Source organism: Quercus suber, unplaced genomic scaffold (assembly GCF_002906115.3).
Source record: "Quercus suber isolate HL8 unplaced genomic scaffold, Cork oak 2.0 scaffold_853, whole genome shotgun sequence".
NCBI classification, from domain to species: domain Eukaryota; kingdom Viridiplantae; phylum Streptophyta; class Magnoliopsida; order Fagales; family Fagaceae; genus Quercus; species Quercus suber.
Genome location: NW_027070283.1, coordinates 234,808 through 251,663, shown reverse-complemented (window position 1 = coordinate 251,663; position 16,856 = coordinate 234,808). Strand labels below are relative to the sequence as shown.

At 37.1% G+C, this 16,856-nt stretch overlaps 1 protein-coding gene across 1 annotated transcript in view; it reads right to left on the bottom strand.

Annotated features, from left to right (window-relative positions):
* The window catches only part of LOC112008642 (protein LIKE COV 2), a 16,983-nt gene extending 1,024 nt beyond the window's left edge, over positions 1-15,959 (bottom strand). Inside the window, exons 1-6 of the mRNA XM_065767835.1 lie at positions 15,728-15,959; positions 14,439-14,491; positions 14,198-14,307; positions 11,609-11,776; positions 3,835-3,932; positions 116-242 (exon numbers count right to left, since the gene is read on the bottom strand). Of these exons, the coding sequence (XP_065623907.1) occupies positions 116-242; positions 3,835-3,932; positions 11,609-11,776; positions 14,198-14,307; positions 14,439-14,491; positions 15,728-15,838 (667 nt within the window). The 5' untranslated portion in view covers positions 15,839-15,959. The remainder of the gene's footprint in view (positions 1-115; positions 243-3,834; positions 3,933-11,608; positions 11,777-14,197; positions 14,308-14,438; positions 14,492-15,727) is intronic.
* Positions 15,960-16,856: the final 897 nt, after the last annotated feature.

Here is a 16,856-nt window from a genome sequence, read left to right as displayed (position 1 = left end):
TAAAGAAAGCTATCCTTTATGTTGCCAAAAATATATAGTATACAGGGACACACTGCTATGAACATGAATACATAATCAGAATCCATGGTTGATGTGCAGAAAAGGGAAATCATACCTATGCATTCTCGAATAGACAAATTCGGCCGTATGATCTCTTCAGAATTGACCAGAAAAACATCACCAATATATAGATGATTTGTTGGGACATAGACACTGCATAACTCCACATCTCCTTCATCTCTCTAGAACCAACAATCAAAGATCAGATCCAATAGAATTGGGAATAACAAAAGCATCTCTAAATACTCAAAAGTTTTATATCCAAAGTGAGTTTTGACCATTGAATGCAAAAAAGTAGATAATAATAAAATACTATGGCAATATAACACCATTTTCTCTGATAAGCCTGGGAACAATACTTTGCCATCCTAATTAACAGGCTAGGTTTGAATAGTAATACTAGCACAACTTTACTATGGCCAATGATACTAATTATCAACTCATTCATTGTTTCCACAATGAGGACCATCAAGACATGGCAAATTCTCCAAAACTGTTAAGCATGCATGAAAATTTCAAACAGGAAACAACTTTTTAATGGTATATTTCTTAGGAGTTTAAATTTACTTGTAAGTTTAGACATCATCCATTGCAACCTGAATATAACAAAAATGTAAGCCCAAAATTCACTACCAATTGAACTATGACTTAGCAAATGGTCCACTGTTTCACAAAATAATCTGCATCTGCAATACTGATTTACCAAAGTGATACCTGTCTAAACTAGATTCTTCACTAAGACTGTTATCCAAATGAACTAAGCGACTCTCTTTGGTACCTTAGTGCACCAAAATATTGTTCCATGGAAATCTTGCATCATTGGAACTACTTAGAGCCTCATAATAGGACTTTACACCAATCTTACCATTACCTTTCGGTCTTCACTTCAATTGATCTTGGGAACCAGCAGGAATAGTGGAATAAAAGTCATACTCAATGCACAAAACTCCCACTTTTATGGGGTCTAAAGACGTGAATGATAGACAGCCTTACCCCCATCCCTTTTGTTTTTTGGAAAAGGCTGATTCCCATACTCAACCCTGTGATCTTTCAAAAAGAAATCAATTGACTTCCAAATCATTAAAGCCACAAACACATTTGATATTCCATGATGGAGTCCCTCCAAACAATCATTCCAAAGAATAATCTAATACATCTTTATCAACCACAAGTGAGTACAAACTTGGATACAACTCTTTCAGTGGAATATCACCACAACAAATATCATGCCAGAATCTAACCTTAGTTCCATCCTCAGCCACACAAATAATATAACATGCATAACTATCCCACCTACTCTTATACTCTTTTCACAAACCACATCTATGAGCAATTCTAACATTCTATGTAGTCCAATCCCCACACATCCCCAATTTTACACCAATCCATACCAAAAAATGGAATACGCAGTTGCTTGACAAAATCCAGTAAGAAAACACTGCCTCCTGACAAGACTCTCCATTTACTCTAGCTTTGGTAGACAGGCAGCATGTTGTGACCCCATTTTGAATTCTATCATTACTTCCCATCCTCAATTGGCCAATTCTATGCCGGTGGAGTAAAAAAATATAGTTACAAGTCGCGTATTGAGACCAATGAATCAATCCTTGACTTCAGACAGTCATGTGGTAACCTCATTGTGGCCTGTAATTTCTCACCGCAGTGGTCTCGCCTTATTAAGACGAAGGGGTAATGCCATACTCTCCATTTGGGCTTGACCCTCACCAACCCATATCTCCTCATCCTATGCCTCCTCTTCTGAGTCGCCCATTGGGTTGGGTTGGGTATTCGAAGATGAGCCTCTTTCCAAATGTATGTTAGGGGGATCCTTGGATTGGACTCAACTTTAATCACCCATTGGGCATCAGCCTTTTTATTAAAGTCACCCCAGAATAGTAGAACACCTCCATTTTACCTCCACCTTCTACCATGATTCACAATGTTTTAGAGAAGTTTTGGGATACTTTTATTGATGTGGTCTCCTATAAGTTTCCCTCATTGAATAAGTATTCACTGCCTTCTTCAATTGCAATTGTTGCAGAAAATTTTCCTTTTCCATATTGGGATTGGGAGAAAAATCCAAGCCAAGCCCTTCTTAGAAAGCACTCACTGAGACACGTACAGAATCTCAAATTTTTCTAGAGAGAACTAGTACTTGCCATCTAAGAATTGCATGATGGGTCTCATCGGAAATGTTTGATGCTTCTTAGGGCTTCTTTGGTGACCATGCATTAGCAATGCTAGATTCTCATACTGAGGCGCTTCAAGTTAGCGAATCACTGTAGTAGCGCCATAGCCCTATGTCCCAAAATGCTGAGCCAAGAACGCTCTGTTGATTCACAAAGAATCCATGTCCTAGGCGTATCAAAAAACATTCTTTTCGCTGAGCTTATATAGTAAATTAGAGTGGTTTCAATTCTACAAAAAAGTGCAGGACAGCCTCCTCTGCTGCTTCAGCTGCCTCCCCTTTAGCTTGTTCTCAAGCCTCTCTTGTCTTAATTTTCTTATCACCTCCATCACCCCAGTTCAAAGTTCTTACATCCTTGATTAGAAATCCTCTCCCCCGTATTATTCTCAAAATGCCCCCCACTTGCCTGGAAAAATTGGGTTCAGATAGAAGACAGAGATTCCAACCAACCCCTAAACTTCATTCCTTCAGGAATACACACCACTCCTTTCCTAGGCCATTGTGGAATTCTAGCTCATCAAGAAATCCCCCATCTTATTCTAGCATTCTTGCATTGTATCAAGTGTATGACCCCATGCCCAAAAAGCAAAATAAATTTGTTTCATCTGCTTTGTCCACCATCCACCTTAGACCCTCAAATCCAATTCAAAAGATCCAACAATCCTATTGCCATATTTCTATCAAATACTATATGAATTTGCTCTACCACCGACGAACAAAGTTTGAGAATTTTCAAGTCTATTCTCAACAATGTCCATCCAACCTAATGCATGTCTCGAAGTTTTTTCATTGGTGATGGACTTTGTTGTTTTGGTGGTGGATTTGAGTTGGAAGGGGGAAGATGTGGAAGTGGAAACTGGTTACTGTAGCCAGGATGCACAAAATTCAAGTTAGGTGAAGTTGGTCGGGGTGGGTGAGGGCCTAATGTTTTGACAAAATCTGGTTGGTTATGCATGTGCCATTGCTGTGGTGGTGTGATAGATTGGTTTAAGTTGTAGGGAAGCCATGGACTTGTGGTCCAATTGGCAGTGGATGGTGACTGATTTGGGGCAGTTGAAGATGTTGGGTTATCGGCAGAACATTGGTTATGCAAGCTTTGGAAGGTTTGGGGGTAGTGATTGTGGGTTGAAATTAAGAGGTGGCATGGAAGGATAGAAAACATCTTTGATGGAAAAAGAATGTACGAGTACATAAGTGGGGCCAAAAAAAGTGAAGTATTTGTGCAAGGATCCATCTTTTCCTCCCCTTAAAAGATGGTATGTTTCTACTTTTACAGAGTAGCCATCAATTTATTATTGAAAGGAAATCAGGCAATAGATCACTAGCGTCATGTCCAACTGCAACTGAAACCATGTCCTGAAGCAAGTAGTACTTTGAAGTTGGACCCTTAAAGGTTTATTTCTTATATGTTATATGGGAACAAGGAAAAGCAGCCTGAGTCAGAAGATGGAAATCTCAACATAGATCAAAACAGACTAACATATATTTATATATATAATAACAAGGTGGCTCTCGTAAAAACTTCGGAAAAACTATCTAGAAAACACATTACACAGCTTCTATTAGATTGGACGTGATGTATCTACCTGAAGGACTACAGAGGATGTGATAAAACCAATTGCATATTCACCAACACGAGGATGACGGATGATTGCAACCTCTTTAAAAGCTGTGGTATTTTGATCTGTAAAAGGACAATAATTTTTTACTCTATCAGCATACCATATTATAAATATGCACTGAATCAATTCCATGTAATGGATGCTAGTCGAAACAGCTGATGCACCACAGTGATAATTAAGAGAAATTCACTCATGAAATCATGATTCAACATGCAATGTATGTACAAAAATAACAAACTGGATCATAGCATAACAAAGTCCAATATAACTAATAAATTAAAATCATTTGTTAAGCCCACTATGTATATCAACTTTTGAGAACTTACAAAACTGACTTATACATAAAACCTGACTGAAATATTTTATGTGAAATGTAAGGCTCCTTCCCTATCTTCTGGAAAAACAAACACACAAGACTCCTGGTGCAAAAATCAGCCAAAGTTGAAAGCCTATAGAACTATTTAGGTGAAGCAATCTACAAAAGATATTAAAGATAACTCAAAGACCATTGGCAATTCCACATTGCCTGCCAGCAATAGCTGATGATCTTGGTCAACATTATTTTTCTATTGGCTTTAGTAACAACACTTCATTCATGCTCTCTCCAAATAAACATAATTCTGAAAATTGTATAAACAGGATTAAAATTTTGACCTCACATTTAAGGGGAAGGGTATGCCACTTGCTTAGAAGACCACTGGTAATAAACTAATAATTCAGCAAAAAAGAGAAGCAATTGGCAATAGCTCTAGTCAAACTTCTACTAATCTTGTCATCAATGGGAACCATTAGCATCACAATTTTATGGCATTCGGAAGTATCTTTTTTTTAACCACAAAATTAATCAATGACCATGCTTATTAGAAAAAGCTTAGAATCTATCTAAAGATGCATCTAAACACTTTTTTTTGATAGGTAATAGAACTTTTATTAAAAAAATGAACATCGTGTTCATGATGATGAACACTCTGGACATGAAGAAACATAAAACTCAAGAGCTAGAGCTAACAGCTAACAAATTGTAGAAAGCAGGAATTGAAATACATTGTGTAAGACCCCAAATACAAGCCCACTGAAATAATGTACCAAAAAGAAGATGTTTTAACCGATCTAAAGATCGCTCATTATCTTCAAAGATTCAGTTATTTCCTTCCTGCCAAACTAACCACAGTAGACAACCTGGTATCATATTCTAGATAGTTGACTGATGCTTCCCAAACCAATTCTCCCAAGCAAAAAGAAGAGATATAACTGTCTTCGGCATTACCCAATGTACTCCAAACACATGAAAAACTTCACACCATAGAGCATAAGCCAACTTACAATGAAGTAAGAGATGGTCAATAGATTCCCCATCACAATGACACATGCAACACCAATTAACAAGGGATTGACCTCTCTTAACAAGATTATCAATAGTAAGTATCCCATCCTTGGCTGCTCTCCATAAAAAGAATGACACCATTTTCGGCACCTTTACATACCGAATGCTCTTCCAAGGAAAAATAACAGTTAAATCACCAAACAACAAATTATAAAAGGAGCGCACATCAAACACACCATTTAGAGTCAACTTCCAAGATAGCTTATCCTCCCCCCCACCTCTCGACATACAGGAGTAAAGAAGCTCAAAAAGAGAATCAACAACCTCCAACTCCAATCATGAGGAGCTCTCCAGAATTGTAGATTCCAACTCATTTCTCCTCCTTCGGATGCAAAAACAATTAAGTCAGAAATCCAAGCTTCTTTGGACTGAGAACAAGCATACTGATTTGGAAAAAGACTCTTTAGAGGTATATGTCCACTCCATGGGTCATGCCAGAAACGAATATGGTGGCCCACCCCTACAACATACACTATCTGTCCAAAAAACCTCTTTGCAACTGTGCTAATACCCTTGCACATCCCACGCCCATGTGATCCTCTTACACCTCTAGTACACCAACCTCCTCTAGCCACTTCATATTTCGTTACTATAACTTGATGCCATAAACGGCTACTTTCCTTCCCAAAGCACCACAACCACTTTCCAAGTAAACCTTGGTTAAACAACCCAATCCATTAGGATCCCCAACCAACCTACCTCCATTGGCTAACAAACGTCTTCCTAAGCCACTAAAGGATATTTAAAAACCTCAAAAGCCCCCCAAAAAAATTCCTTTGAATCCTTCCTAGTCTAACCGCCATAGCTTGAGGAATAGTGAACAAAGATAGAAAATAGGTAGGAAGGCTCGATAAAGTACTTTTTAAAAGAGTGAGTTTACCACCCTTTGACAAATAAAGACGTTTCCAACCAGACAATCTCCTCTCCATCTTTTCTATAATAGGATTCCAAATCTGTGAATCCTTATAATAGGCCCCAAGAGGCATACCCAAGTAAATCATAGGCAAGCTATCCAACTTACAACATAAAACACGAGCCATAGCATTCAGATTCTTTACCTCACCTACTGGAACAATCTCACCCTTCCAACATTGACTTTCAAGCCCATAATAGCTTCAAAGAAAATCAATACCATCTATATGTATAAAAGTTGTTCCCTTGAAGCATCACAAAATAAGATAGTGTCATCAGTAAAAAGAATGTGAGAAATATTTATACCCCCTTGCACTCATCCCACTTGAAAACCACTTGAAAACCAGCCTCTTCCGTTCTCTTCAACAACCTACTCAACACCTCCATAACCAAAAGGAATAAGAATGGAGACAAGGGATCCCCTTGATAGGGACCACGAGAACTACCAAAAAAGCCAGCAAGGCAACCATTAACAAGAAATAAAAACCGAACTGTAATAAAAAATGCTTTCATCCATCTCCCCCACTTTGCCCCAAAACCCATCCTCTCCATAAGGATAAAATAAGGTATTTCAGTTCACATGATCATAAGCCTTCTCAATATCCAACTTAACAATCACACTGGGAACACTACTCTTCAATCTGCTATCTAAGCATTCATTTGCAATCAAAACTGAATCAAGAATCTATCTTCCTCCAACAAAAGAATTCTAAGAATCAAAAATGAGTTTATCTAGAACACTTCTAAGGCTATGCGCCAACAACTTAGACAAAAGTTTATATAGACTACCCACAAGAGTAATAGGGCATAAGTCTTTAATATTGATAGCTTTAGTCTTCTTGGGAATCAAACTTAGAAAAGTGACATTAAGAGATTTTTCAAAAACACACTGACTATGGAAATCTAAAAAAAAAAAAAAAATCCATGATGTCCCCTTCTAGCACAATCCAACATTTTTGGAAAAATGCCGTAGTAAATCCACCAGGATCAGGGGCCTTGTCACATTCAACCTCCTTAAGAGACTCAAGAATCTCCTCCTCTAAAAAAAGAGTCTCAATCTCATCTGAACTACCAAAATCTAAGCCATCAACAGTAGGCCTCCAAGATTCCGGCCCCTGATACAACTTCTTATAAAAATCCACCACCTAATTAGGGATATCTTCATCACCCTCATAAAGGGTGCCCTCAACTTCCACACCCCTAATATGATTAGTTCATTTATGAGAATTTGCAAGTCTATGGAAAATACGAGTATTATTATCCCCTTCTTTAATGAATAGAGCCTTAGACGACGCCAAAAAATCAATATCAGATTTAATCACAACCCTTCTATCTCGGTCCTCCTGGCTCAAAAGCTGCATCCCTTCTTCCACATCAAGATCTAAAAGCTCAATCAACATGCATTTTTTTCCTAAAAGACACATCCCCAAAAACATGCTTGTTCGAATATTTCAAATCCCCTTTCAAAGCCTTCAACTTACAAGCTAAGACATAACTAGGGGGCCCCATAAAGTGATAACTATTCCACCAAAGACGAATCATCTCCACAAAACCCTCCACTTTTAGCCACATTTTCAAATTTAAAGGAACTTTTCTCCATTGCTTCCAAAAGAAGAGGGCAATGGTCTAATGCCACCCAAGGGGAGTATCTTTGGGTCAAATCTAAGAAATGCTCCACCCAGCCCACTGACACCAACACTCCATCAATTCTAGACATGGAAGGATTGTCAGAATCATGAAATCAAGTATACTCACCTCCCACCAAAGGCAAATCCACCATAAGATGCTTCTCAATAAAATCCAAAAATTTAAACATGGCTGGGCTAAACGAAGTACACCCAAGTCTCTCTGTCAAATACCTGATAATATTAAAGTGACCAAACAAACATCAAGCCAAAGTCCACTGTGATCTCATACTATATGTAAAGCTGTGATTTACAACTATGTTTTATGTCATCTTAAATTTCGTGTCAAATTTAATTGTAATTTTGTTCAATCATTTCCTTGTATTTTTGTGTATTTAATGTAAGGGTTGTATGTGAAAGTTTGGTGAAGATTATGTGAAGATGATGATTTCACGACTAGCTCGTGACTGGCTCGTGAGTGTTGACCCGCGAAACAGGCTACGTGAGAAGCACGTGCTAAAATTTGAAAAGTCTTTGACAAATTAGATTTCGCGAGTCATTCGCAACTTAGGCCAAGTTGCAAGTGACCCGCGAAACTCTCTGCCTGATTACTTTTGAGTGTACCTTTTCTCATACCTTTACTGACACTATATAAACTCTCATTACCCACGAAATATAAGAAAAACAAGGAGTATTGAGAAGAAACTTTTGAGAGAGAAAACCCTAGCCAAACACTTGAGAGTTAGAGATTGTTTACCCACAATCCTCTACATCATTTCTCTAGAGTTTCCATTTACTCCTACCTCTCCATCTACACATCCTTGAAGGGTTCTTAGCCCAAACACTTACCTCACCCATTCTGAGTGTTGAGAGAAGTTTTGGTGCTTATGGGAAGCATTAGAAGAAGCTATTGAGTAGCAGATACAATCGGGCGGAATTGCGAGATCCGGATAACTAATGAAAACAAGACTCCGAGAAGTCTATTTGTAGCTAGAGCTTGGAGGGATCAAGTACATTAGGTAAATTAGGCTTGGAGGGTCTTTTTGATATTTGTGTACTCCAACTTATTCACTGGTAGATCGATTTTGGCTTGGAGGGCCGCAAAGAGGTTTTTCGCCAAGTACTTCGATCTCCTTTTCAATAACACGTCTCGGTGTTATCTTGTGTTTGCATCTCTCTTCCCTACTCTTTAAGCTTTACATTTATCACTTATTGTACTTGCTTATGCATTAGAGTAGTGCTCCGGTTTATTGCGCATCTTTTACTCTTATTCTACACTTAGTTAAGTTAAAGTAAAAGTAATTAAACCGTAATTTAAAATTGGGGGTCTAAACAAGCATTAGTGTTTCTACACTAATTGAGCTTTCACTATCAAACTCCGCCCACATCTCTGCCCACATCGGATCCCTAAGGCTATCATCTTTCGGTCCAAACACCCCTGAACAGACCCATTCAAAGCCATCTACCACACCATTTAACAAAACAGAAACCAAAGAACTACCAACCACACATTCAACTTTCTCAAAAACCCTTTGTCCCACATTAACAGTATCCCCCCAACTGTGTGAATGGCATCGAAAACTATCTAGTCAATATAAGGGCTGCCCCATAGACTTTTGACAATGGTAGAACTAGTATTGTCTAGTTTGGTTTCTTGGAGACAAACATCACATTTCCACTCCTTAATTAAATTCCTTACAGCGTCCCTCTTATAAGGATTATTCAAACCCCTCACATTCCATGACAAAAGTTTCATAGTTATGAACAAACAGCTACTCCCAGTCTAGAGGATTTCACACTACCTCTGGTATTCCAAACAGAATGTCCATCGTAATCAATAGTGAAAACCAAATTTCTCAATTCCCGCATCCCTTTTTTATTTGAATTACCTACCCCCTGGGTGCTGACAGCGGCAACTTGTTTTTCCCAAACCCTCTCAAGTTTTTGGGAGAAAGCAATGTATTGACTCTCACAGCAAGCAATAGGAAACCCCACATATGAACCAAAACCTTTGATCATCGTTCTTACCCATTCTGAAGGCTCCAAATCATCCTTTGAAGAAAACCCATCAATAACACTCACCTCAGTACCAAAATCTAAACCTCCATTAGGATACCACAAAGCCAAAGGTTCAATAGCCAAAGAGCAAGTTTCCTAACCCTTCTTTATCAACAAAGGATCTTCCCAAAACTGCCTAGGTGCAACGGCATCGTTTGAGTCATAACCCAACTCAGATAGAAGAGAGAAGTGATTTAGACCCAACGATTGTTGTCGCCGGAGCATTTCAACTAACTCCAAGACCAAAAAAGACATCGGAAGACCCATAACAAGTGGAACGACCACAAAACCACCATCGGCACGCAGATCAGCCTTGGAAGTCAAACCCACACCAGCATCGAGGCTCGGAATCACTTCTGACTGCTTCTCCGCTTCGTGGAAGCCCAAATCAGTTAAACCAACAAAATTAGCCTCAGAAATAAGACCCACACCAATGCCGGTGCTCAGAAGCACAAACTCCAGCCTCGCGTTGCTGTCGCCAACGCCTGATCCTTCCCCAACTTCCCAACAGCTTGGCCAAGCTATCAAACCCACACACCCTTCACACGAGAGGCACATCATGTCCTCTGTAATGGTTGGTTTGCTGCTTCATTGAGGACCCAGACTCACAAAAGGTTTCAGGTTGGGCCTTATGAGGCACCATTGTGATACACAGAGATTTCCACAAACAAAGAGCCCAAATTTGATCAACTGGTTATCTGCAAGATTTTTGAATTCTCCTGCATTCTTTCGAAAAAGTGTTGTTTGCTAAAATTCCAAAGAGGTAATTCTGCTAAACAAGCAATGATCCAATCCAAACCCAACCTTCCCACCCGAATAGAGCCATGACACTTACTCCGACATCCATGAATAGCGTAGGAATCTATTCTGCCACCGACAAAAACTAAAGAAAAAACCTTAGAATTGATACAAAAGAAGTCTGAATTCCTCTCTATCAACCTAGATTGAGGGCTAGGCTCAGGTTGAAAAGATGGAGGAGAGGGAAGCTGTTTTAAGTTATTTTGTGGGGGAGGCCTATTATGTGGAACTTTGGGTGGGGGAAGCTTGCTAAGTGGTGGAGAAGGAGCTGTGTATAGCGGTATTGAAACCGGAGCAGGATGGGATTGTTGGAGAACCTGACCAAAATGATTAGGCCAGTAGAAAGGTTGTGGTAAAAAGGCATGATGTGGGAAGAAGGGTGGTTGTGTTGGGTATGGTAGAAAGTGGGAGGGACCAAAGGGTAAAGGGGTGGAAAGGAATGGAAAGGTGGAAGTGGTGGTGGGGATTGTGTATGTGGTGGTGGATAATGTTGTGTATACGGTGGTGTTGGTATATTTGGTTTTGGGGGTGGGGGGGTGTGGTGTGGTGAGCACTCATCTCATACACACTTATCTATATCCGATAAATATGGCTTTTTAGCCTATAGAATTAGCATTTTTGGACAAGCCTTAAGACCATAAGTAACACATGAAAGTAAGATCAGACACAATAAACCTTCACCACCCCCGCTCCCACTACGGTACTCCCCAGGCTGGAAGTCCTTGTTCAAAAAGTGGCTGGGGGAAAATAACAAAATATTGAAAAATAACTAAAAACCTAAATTCTGAGTGCAATCTTGAGAAAGTAAAGTTTACAATCTCTATCATGATAGTAATTTGGGATGTGTAAGTCATTGAACCTGTGGTAACCCTAATAATATATTGTGTATAGATTCTAAATTCCAACAAGATATTAATATCAGGGTAATAATGGATCTTTAGACCAAAAATGACTGTATTACCTGGAGAAATAGCAGTACTAATCTGTTTGGAGGCCGAGTAAATGTGCTTAACAAAGGGCATTCTTTTTATAAACCATTCTCCAATCCAAAAAACAGTGGCACCCACCCATGATGAAGCAAACATACCAATAAAGAATACGAAAATTAGTGATGTAATAAATCCAAGGCCTGCAAGAACAAGAAGTATTCAATGATGATTCCCATACAGTGAGATATTAGACTTGTTTAAGCATCAAGCTAATCAATATCAATTAAATGAAAACAAAGAGTATTACGTCACATAATGAAGCAGAAAGGAAACAACCTACACCAAGTTCATAAGATTTAGAGCAATCTTTCCTGGTATAGGGCTTGATAGAGTATCAAGTGGAAATAAGACCTCCCCGGCAGAGGAAGAGAACATAACATTACAGAATGACTAGTAACTTTCTTTTACAAATCAGCATAGACTCATCAAGAGCAAAATAAAGTACCTGTCACTACTACCTATGATGACCTCTAGGTATTTCTTAGAAAACTACTAAAGAGACACTATCAGAATACTGTTGCACTAGAAATAAAACCCACCAAGAAGGGAAAAAATTGACACTTGAACTCATAAAAATGACAACACACCCTGTATTCATAGTTCTAGCTGTGACATTGAAGATGCCACATTTTATTGACTAGTAGAACACATTAACCAATGAAGAGAAAATAAGGCAGTGAAATTTTCCCGGATGCAGGTGGGTTTGAGTAAGGGAATCAGCTTCTCCAATAATTGCGGATAAGGCTGCCTACCAACCACCTCTCCTAGACCTCGCAAAAACAGTAGTCTTTTGCACTTAGTACAACCTTTTAAATAAAGATTTCATATGCCCAAAAATGCAATGAGTACATCTTCCACATCATTGTAGAGTCAAATACCTTCTTTTTTTTTTTTTTATGATGCGGAACCTCACAGAGACAGGGCCTTTTGGACCCTAAATACCTTTTTTTTTTTTTTTTATGATGCGGAACCTCACAGAGACAGGGCCTTTTGGACCCACCCCTGGGGAGTAAACCACGAATACACAACCCCACCTGCCAGAATAGCAGATTCAATTACTTGAAACTCTCTGAAATGAAATATTTAACTGGTTTGGTAAAATATGGCACTAACATTATTCAAATCAAAACTGCAGATCTAAGGGCAAAAAAACAGAGGGAGTTGAGGGGATGAACTGAAAATATAACAAAAATTGAAACTTGGATTTAAGATATAGACTAGGACAATAAAGAGTAGGAATTATTTTGATAAAAGTGATCATGTTATTAATTATAGGAAGACCTTTTGTTTAAAACCATAAGAAACTTAAGATATATTTCAAAAAATTTCACCCATATGAAAATATTTTGCAATTTCTTATGAATTTCTCAATTTATTTCAATGTAATTTTGAAATATTTCTTTTCTGGAAGAGGTTAATTGTCAAACAGGTTTGAACATTTTTCATCAATATAAATCAATCAACTAGTCTATCACAACAGCCAAATACCATTAAACATATTGCAAGTCCGATGCCTACTGTTTAAGAATAATCAAGGAATACCCTGTAGGTTTTAGTTACCTCAATTGGTAAAGTCTCACTCTCTTGTTATCGAATAAGGTAAATAGGTTTGAATTCCACCACCAAAAAGAAACCACTTGGAGTTTTGCCCTACTGGTGAATAACTTAATAATTGTAATTTGCCAAACACTAAAAAACCTATCAATTAAAGCTCTTTATTACTAAAACTCTAAAGCTAAGGATTTACTTCTATAGAAATCCCAAACGGGCACTAAATCAGTCTATATACCTTTTTATCCATGACAAGAATTGATACTAGAAAAGAAGGTGGAAGAAAAACAAGAAATTGAACCCACACACAAGAAGCTCACCACCTAGGGAAAATCCAATGGGATACGGAAATTTCACCACCCAAAGGAAATCACAAAGGATATAGGGCTGTATACACTCACCACTAATAAAACCAAAGAGAGACAGAGTATAACACTAGTATTTCTGAATAATAATCACTTTCTCTAATTCCCATTCCAATTACATTAACATATATATAAAATAAGAATGAAAATAAATGATATGGTATTTCCCACAATCAGCATATTTCAAGACTGAGTAAATAAACGCAATAGGGTCATCAAGATTGACCAATTAAGTGTTGTAGGACCAGCCTTAATGGGCTTTGACTAGTAGGACCAGCTATGGATAATTGGGGTAGATTTGGGCCTCCAAGTCCAAACCGAGATTCCTCTATGTAGGCTTGTAAGACAACAAGGGTTATTGGGTCTGTTGGCTCTTTATTGGACACTCTCGTGTCAACAATTGGATATCAACTTTGACTAATAAGAGACTTCCAAAAAATAATGCAGCATTTTCTATTATTCAAAGGAATGCTGAGGGCTGATCATATGCGTGTCATAAACAAATTCAGTCTCCAACACCAAATTTTTTTTTCCCTCTGGAAAATGTCCAGATAAAAGCAGACAACAATTCAACAACAATAAGGATTCACCGTCAAAGCCCCAAACACAAGAAACAATTATTGAATTGGGGCTTTAAACTCTTACCAAATAAGTCAATGCCAAGCCTGGCATATATTGGACTGAAGAAACCATCAACAAACTGAATGAACCACCATGTGATGAAGAATGTAACAGCAACAGGAAAGAGAACCACACTACAAGTTCACCATTCAAACCCAAAGTTTGTTCAGAAAGATTAACAATATATATACTAATATATATATTTTTAAAAAGAAAACAGAAAGGTTCGCGAAAGATTGGATGGATCCCTTATTATGCTTATTACCATCCAGTTATAAACTTCTGTGAGACCCAACTCTGGAGAACAGCATAGCAAGCCTGACAAAATGCAGGAGTCAATGCTGTAAGGCATTAAAGTTTCATGTACTATATATTAACACAGGGCATAAATGGATACTAGTTCAGCTCTGTTCATCACGGAAACTCCAAAGCTTGGAGGGTGGTTCCTTTGTGTCTATTGTAGAAACTTAAGAGTGTGCGAAATACTAGAATCAAACAATCCATCTAAGATGCTCTATTAGAAATTCTTGGACTCGAGAATGTGAGTCAAGATTGGAACTGCAGTAATGCAAGTTAAGTTTTATATAAATCATGCGCTATTTGAATTGAGTCAAATAATTGCATGTGCATGGTGGAGCTATGGAGTCCATTTTTAAAATATGAAAAGATTTTAACATATAATAATACAATGAACATAAATCATTAAAGTGTAAAATGGAATGCGCTATAATAACACATATTAAAGTTTTCTAACTTCAGTTTAATCTTTAAAAAATTGTTAGATCTCAAATACACCATATTACATTACAAAATCTTCCCAAAACAGCTACAAGAATTTGATATAAAAAATTTAGAGTACATAGTACATACCAAAGAAACTAGGTGTTAAATTTTGGTTTTCTACCTTCCAAATCGTTTGGAAATTTAAATTTCTCCTAGATATTGTAAGATTTCAATGTGGCAAAAGTTCTATCTTGGTCTCCACTACCAATCCTATTAGGTTTCTCTTTTTTCTAGATACCCCAAAATAAAACTTACGAGTTTGAAACCAAAAAAAATAAGGGGGCCACTCTTTGTAACATTATGCAAATCTATCTTTTACTTACGCCACAGACAGTCCTTCTTAAGTCAACCGTTTAATTGAAAATAAAATTATACTATACATACATAGAGTCTCATACAAATTTGTAACTTGTTCAACCATATTTATTTAGACATCCTTAAAACCATAATTGCAAAAAAAAAAAATTAAACTACTTCAAAATTGAGTTTAAAACCAGATTGAACTAGGTTTTTTTTTTTTTAATAAAATTAAAATTTAAAAAAAAAAAATGACGTTTGGGAGTCTGCTGCTACCTTACTAGGTGTGTAAGTTGTAAAATGCTAAAAAGTTTCCGAAGCAAGAAGAAGTAACGAAATTATAGGATAATGAAGAGAACACAAGTGTCATTGAACATAATTGAAAGGTAGCGCAGTAGTAGTAGTAGTAGTAGTAGTAGTAGGTGTATTATGTTATGAATTGAAGGCAGGCAAAGGGTGCAGAGTGTGTCTGACCTTGCGAGTGGAGGAAGAGGAATTTGGGGAGTTTGGAGGAGACTTTGCTGCGACGACGTCGTTCAGCCGACACGACGTCGACGTCGATGTCGATGTCGATGTCGATGCCATTGAGTTCAAAGAGAATCAAAAGAAAAAGAGCGGATTTGATCTTATCTTATCTAACTGAACTGTACTCTGTACCCAATCCAAGTCACTCGCTCTACAACTCCAACTCTAACAATACTACAAACTTCAAAGTCAAAAAATAAAATAAAAATCTCCCCTCTAAATTTCTTTAAATTTCATATTAGTTTTTTAATTTTGCTTTTCTTCGTTTCAAACATCTAACTTTCAGGTTTATTTAATTAAGAATTTTCCATCAACTTTTATTAAATGTTATGATTAATTTTTTAATCTTATAAATTTTTTTTTTAATTTTTTAAATTAAAAAATTTTAATTAATGATTGAAAAAATATGTTCTATATTTTTTTAAAAAAAAAATTAACAAAAGTTAACCGAAATACCTTAATTGGATAAATCTAAAACTTAATCAACTGAAATAATAAAAGCAAAATTAAAAGACTAAAATGAAATCTAAAAAGAAAAAAGTTAGAGAATTAATTTTACATTTTAAACTAAATAAAATGTTAAAAACGCGTAAAGCAGCTATCTTATCATCATTGAGGCTATTTTTTTAGGTAGGCCCAAAATTGTTTGAAGCCCAACCCAAAACTCTATTCCAACTTCTAAGAGCACCTTTTTGAAAGCTAAAATGGGACACTACCTGCAAAAATTACTCAAAACCAACAAAAATAGAAAATATCGTCCGGCTGTTAAGCAAACAATATTATTATTGGGGGAAAGAAGAGAACTTAACTTATGGGTCCGACTGGAAAAGAGATTTGGTGTGGTGGATCAAATTGCTAACTTCTTTTGATTTCTCTAAGTTGAACTTGATGATCTTTAATTGGCCATCGACCACACTTTTTACATTTTGGTATCATTTGGAGAGTCAATAGTTATTTTTGCCTTTTGTCTATTTACTTTTTCAATTACATTTTTTAACAGACTTTTTATCATTTCTCTAATTTTATTTCTTTATTCTTCTTTTATTCATTCCTAATAATTATATATTTTAAATCCTCC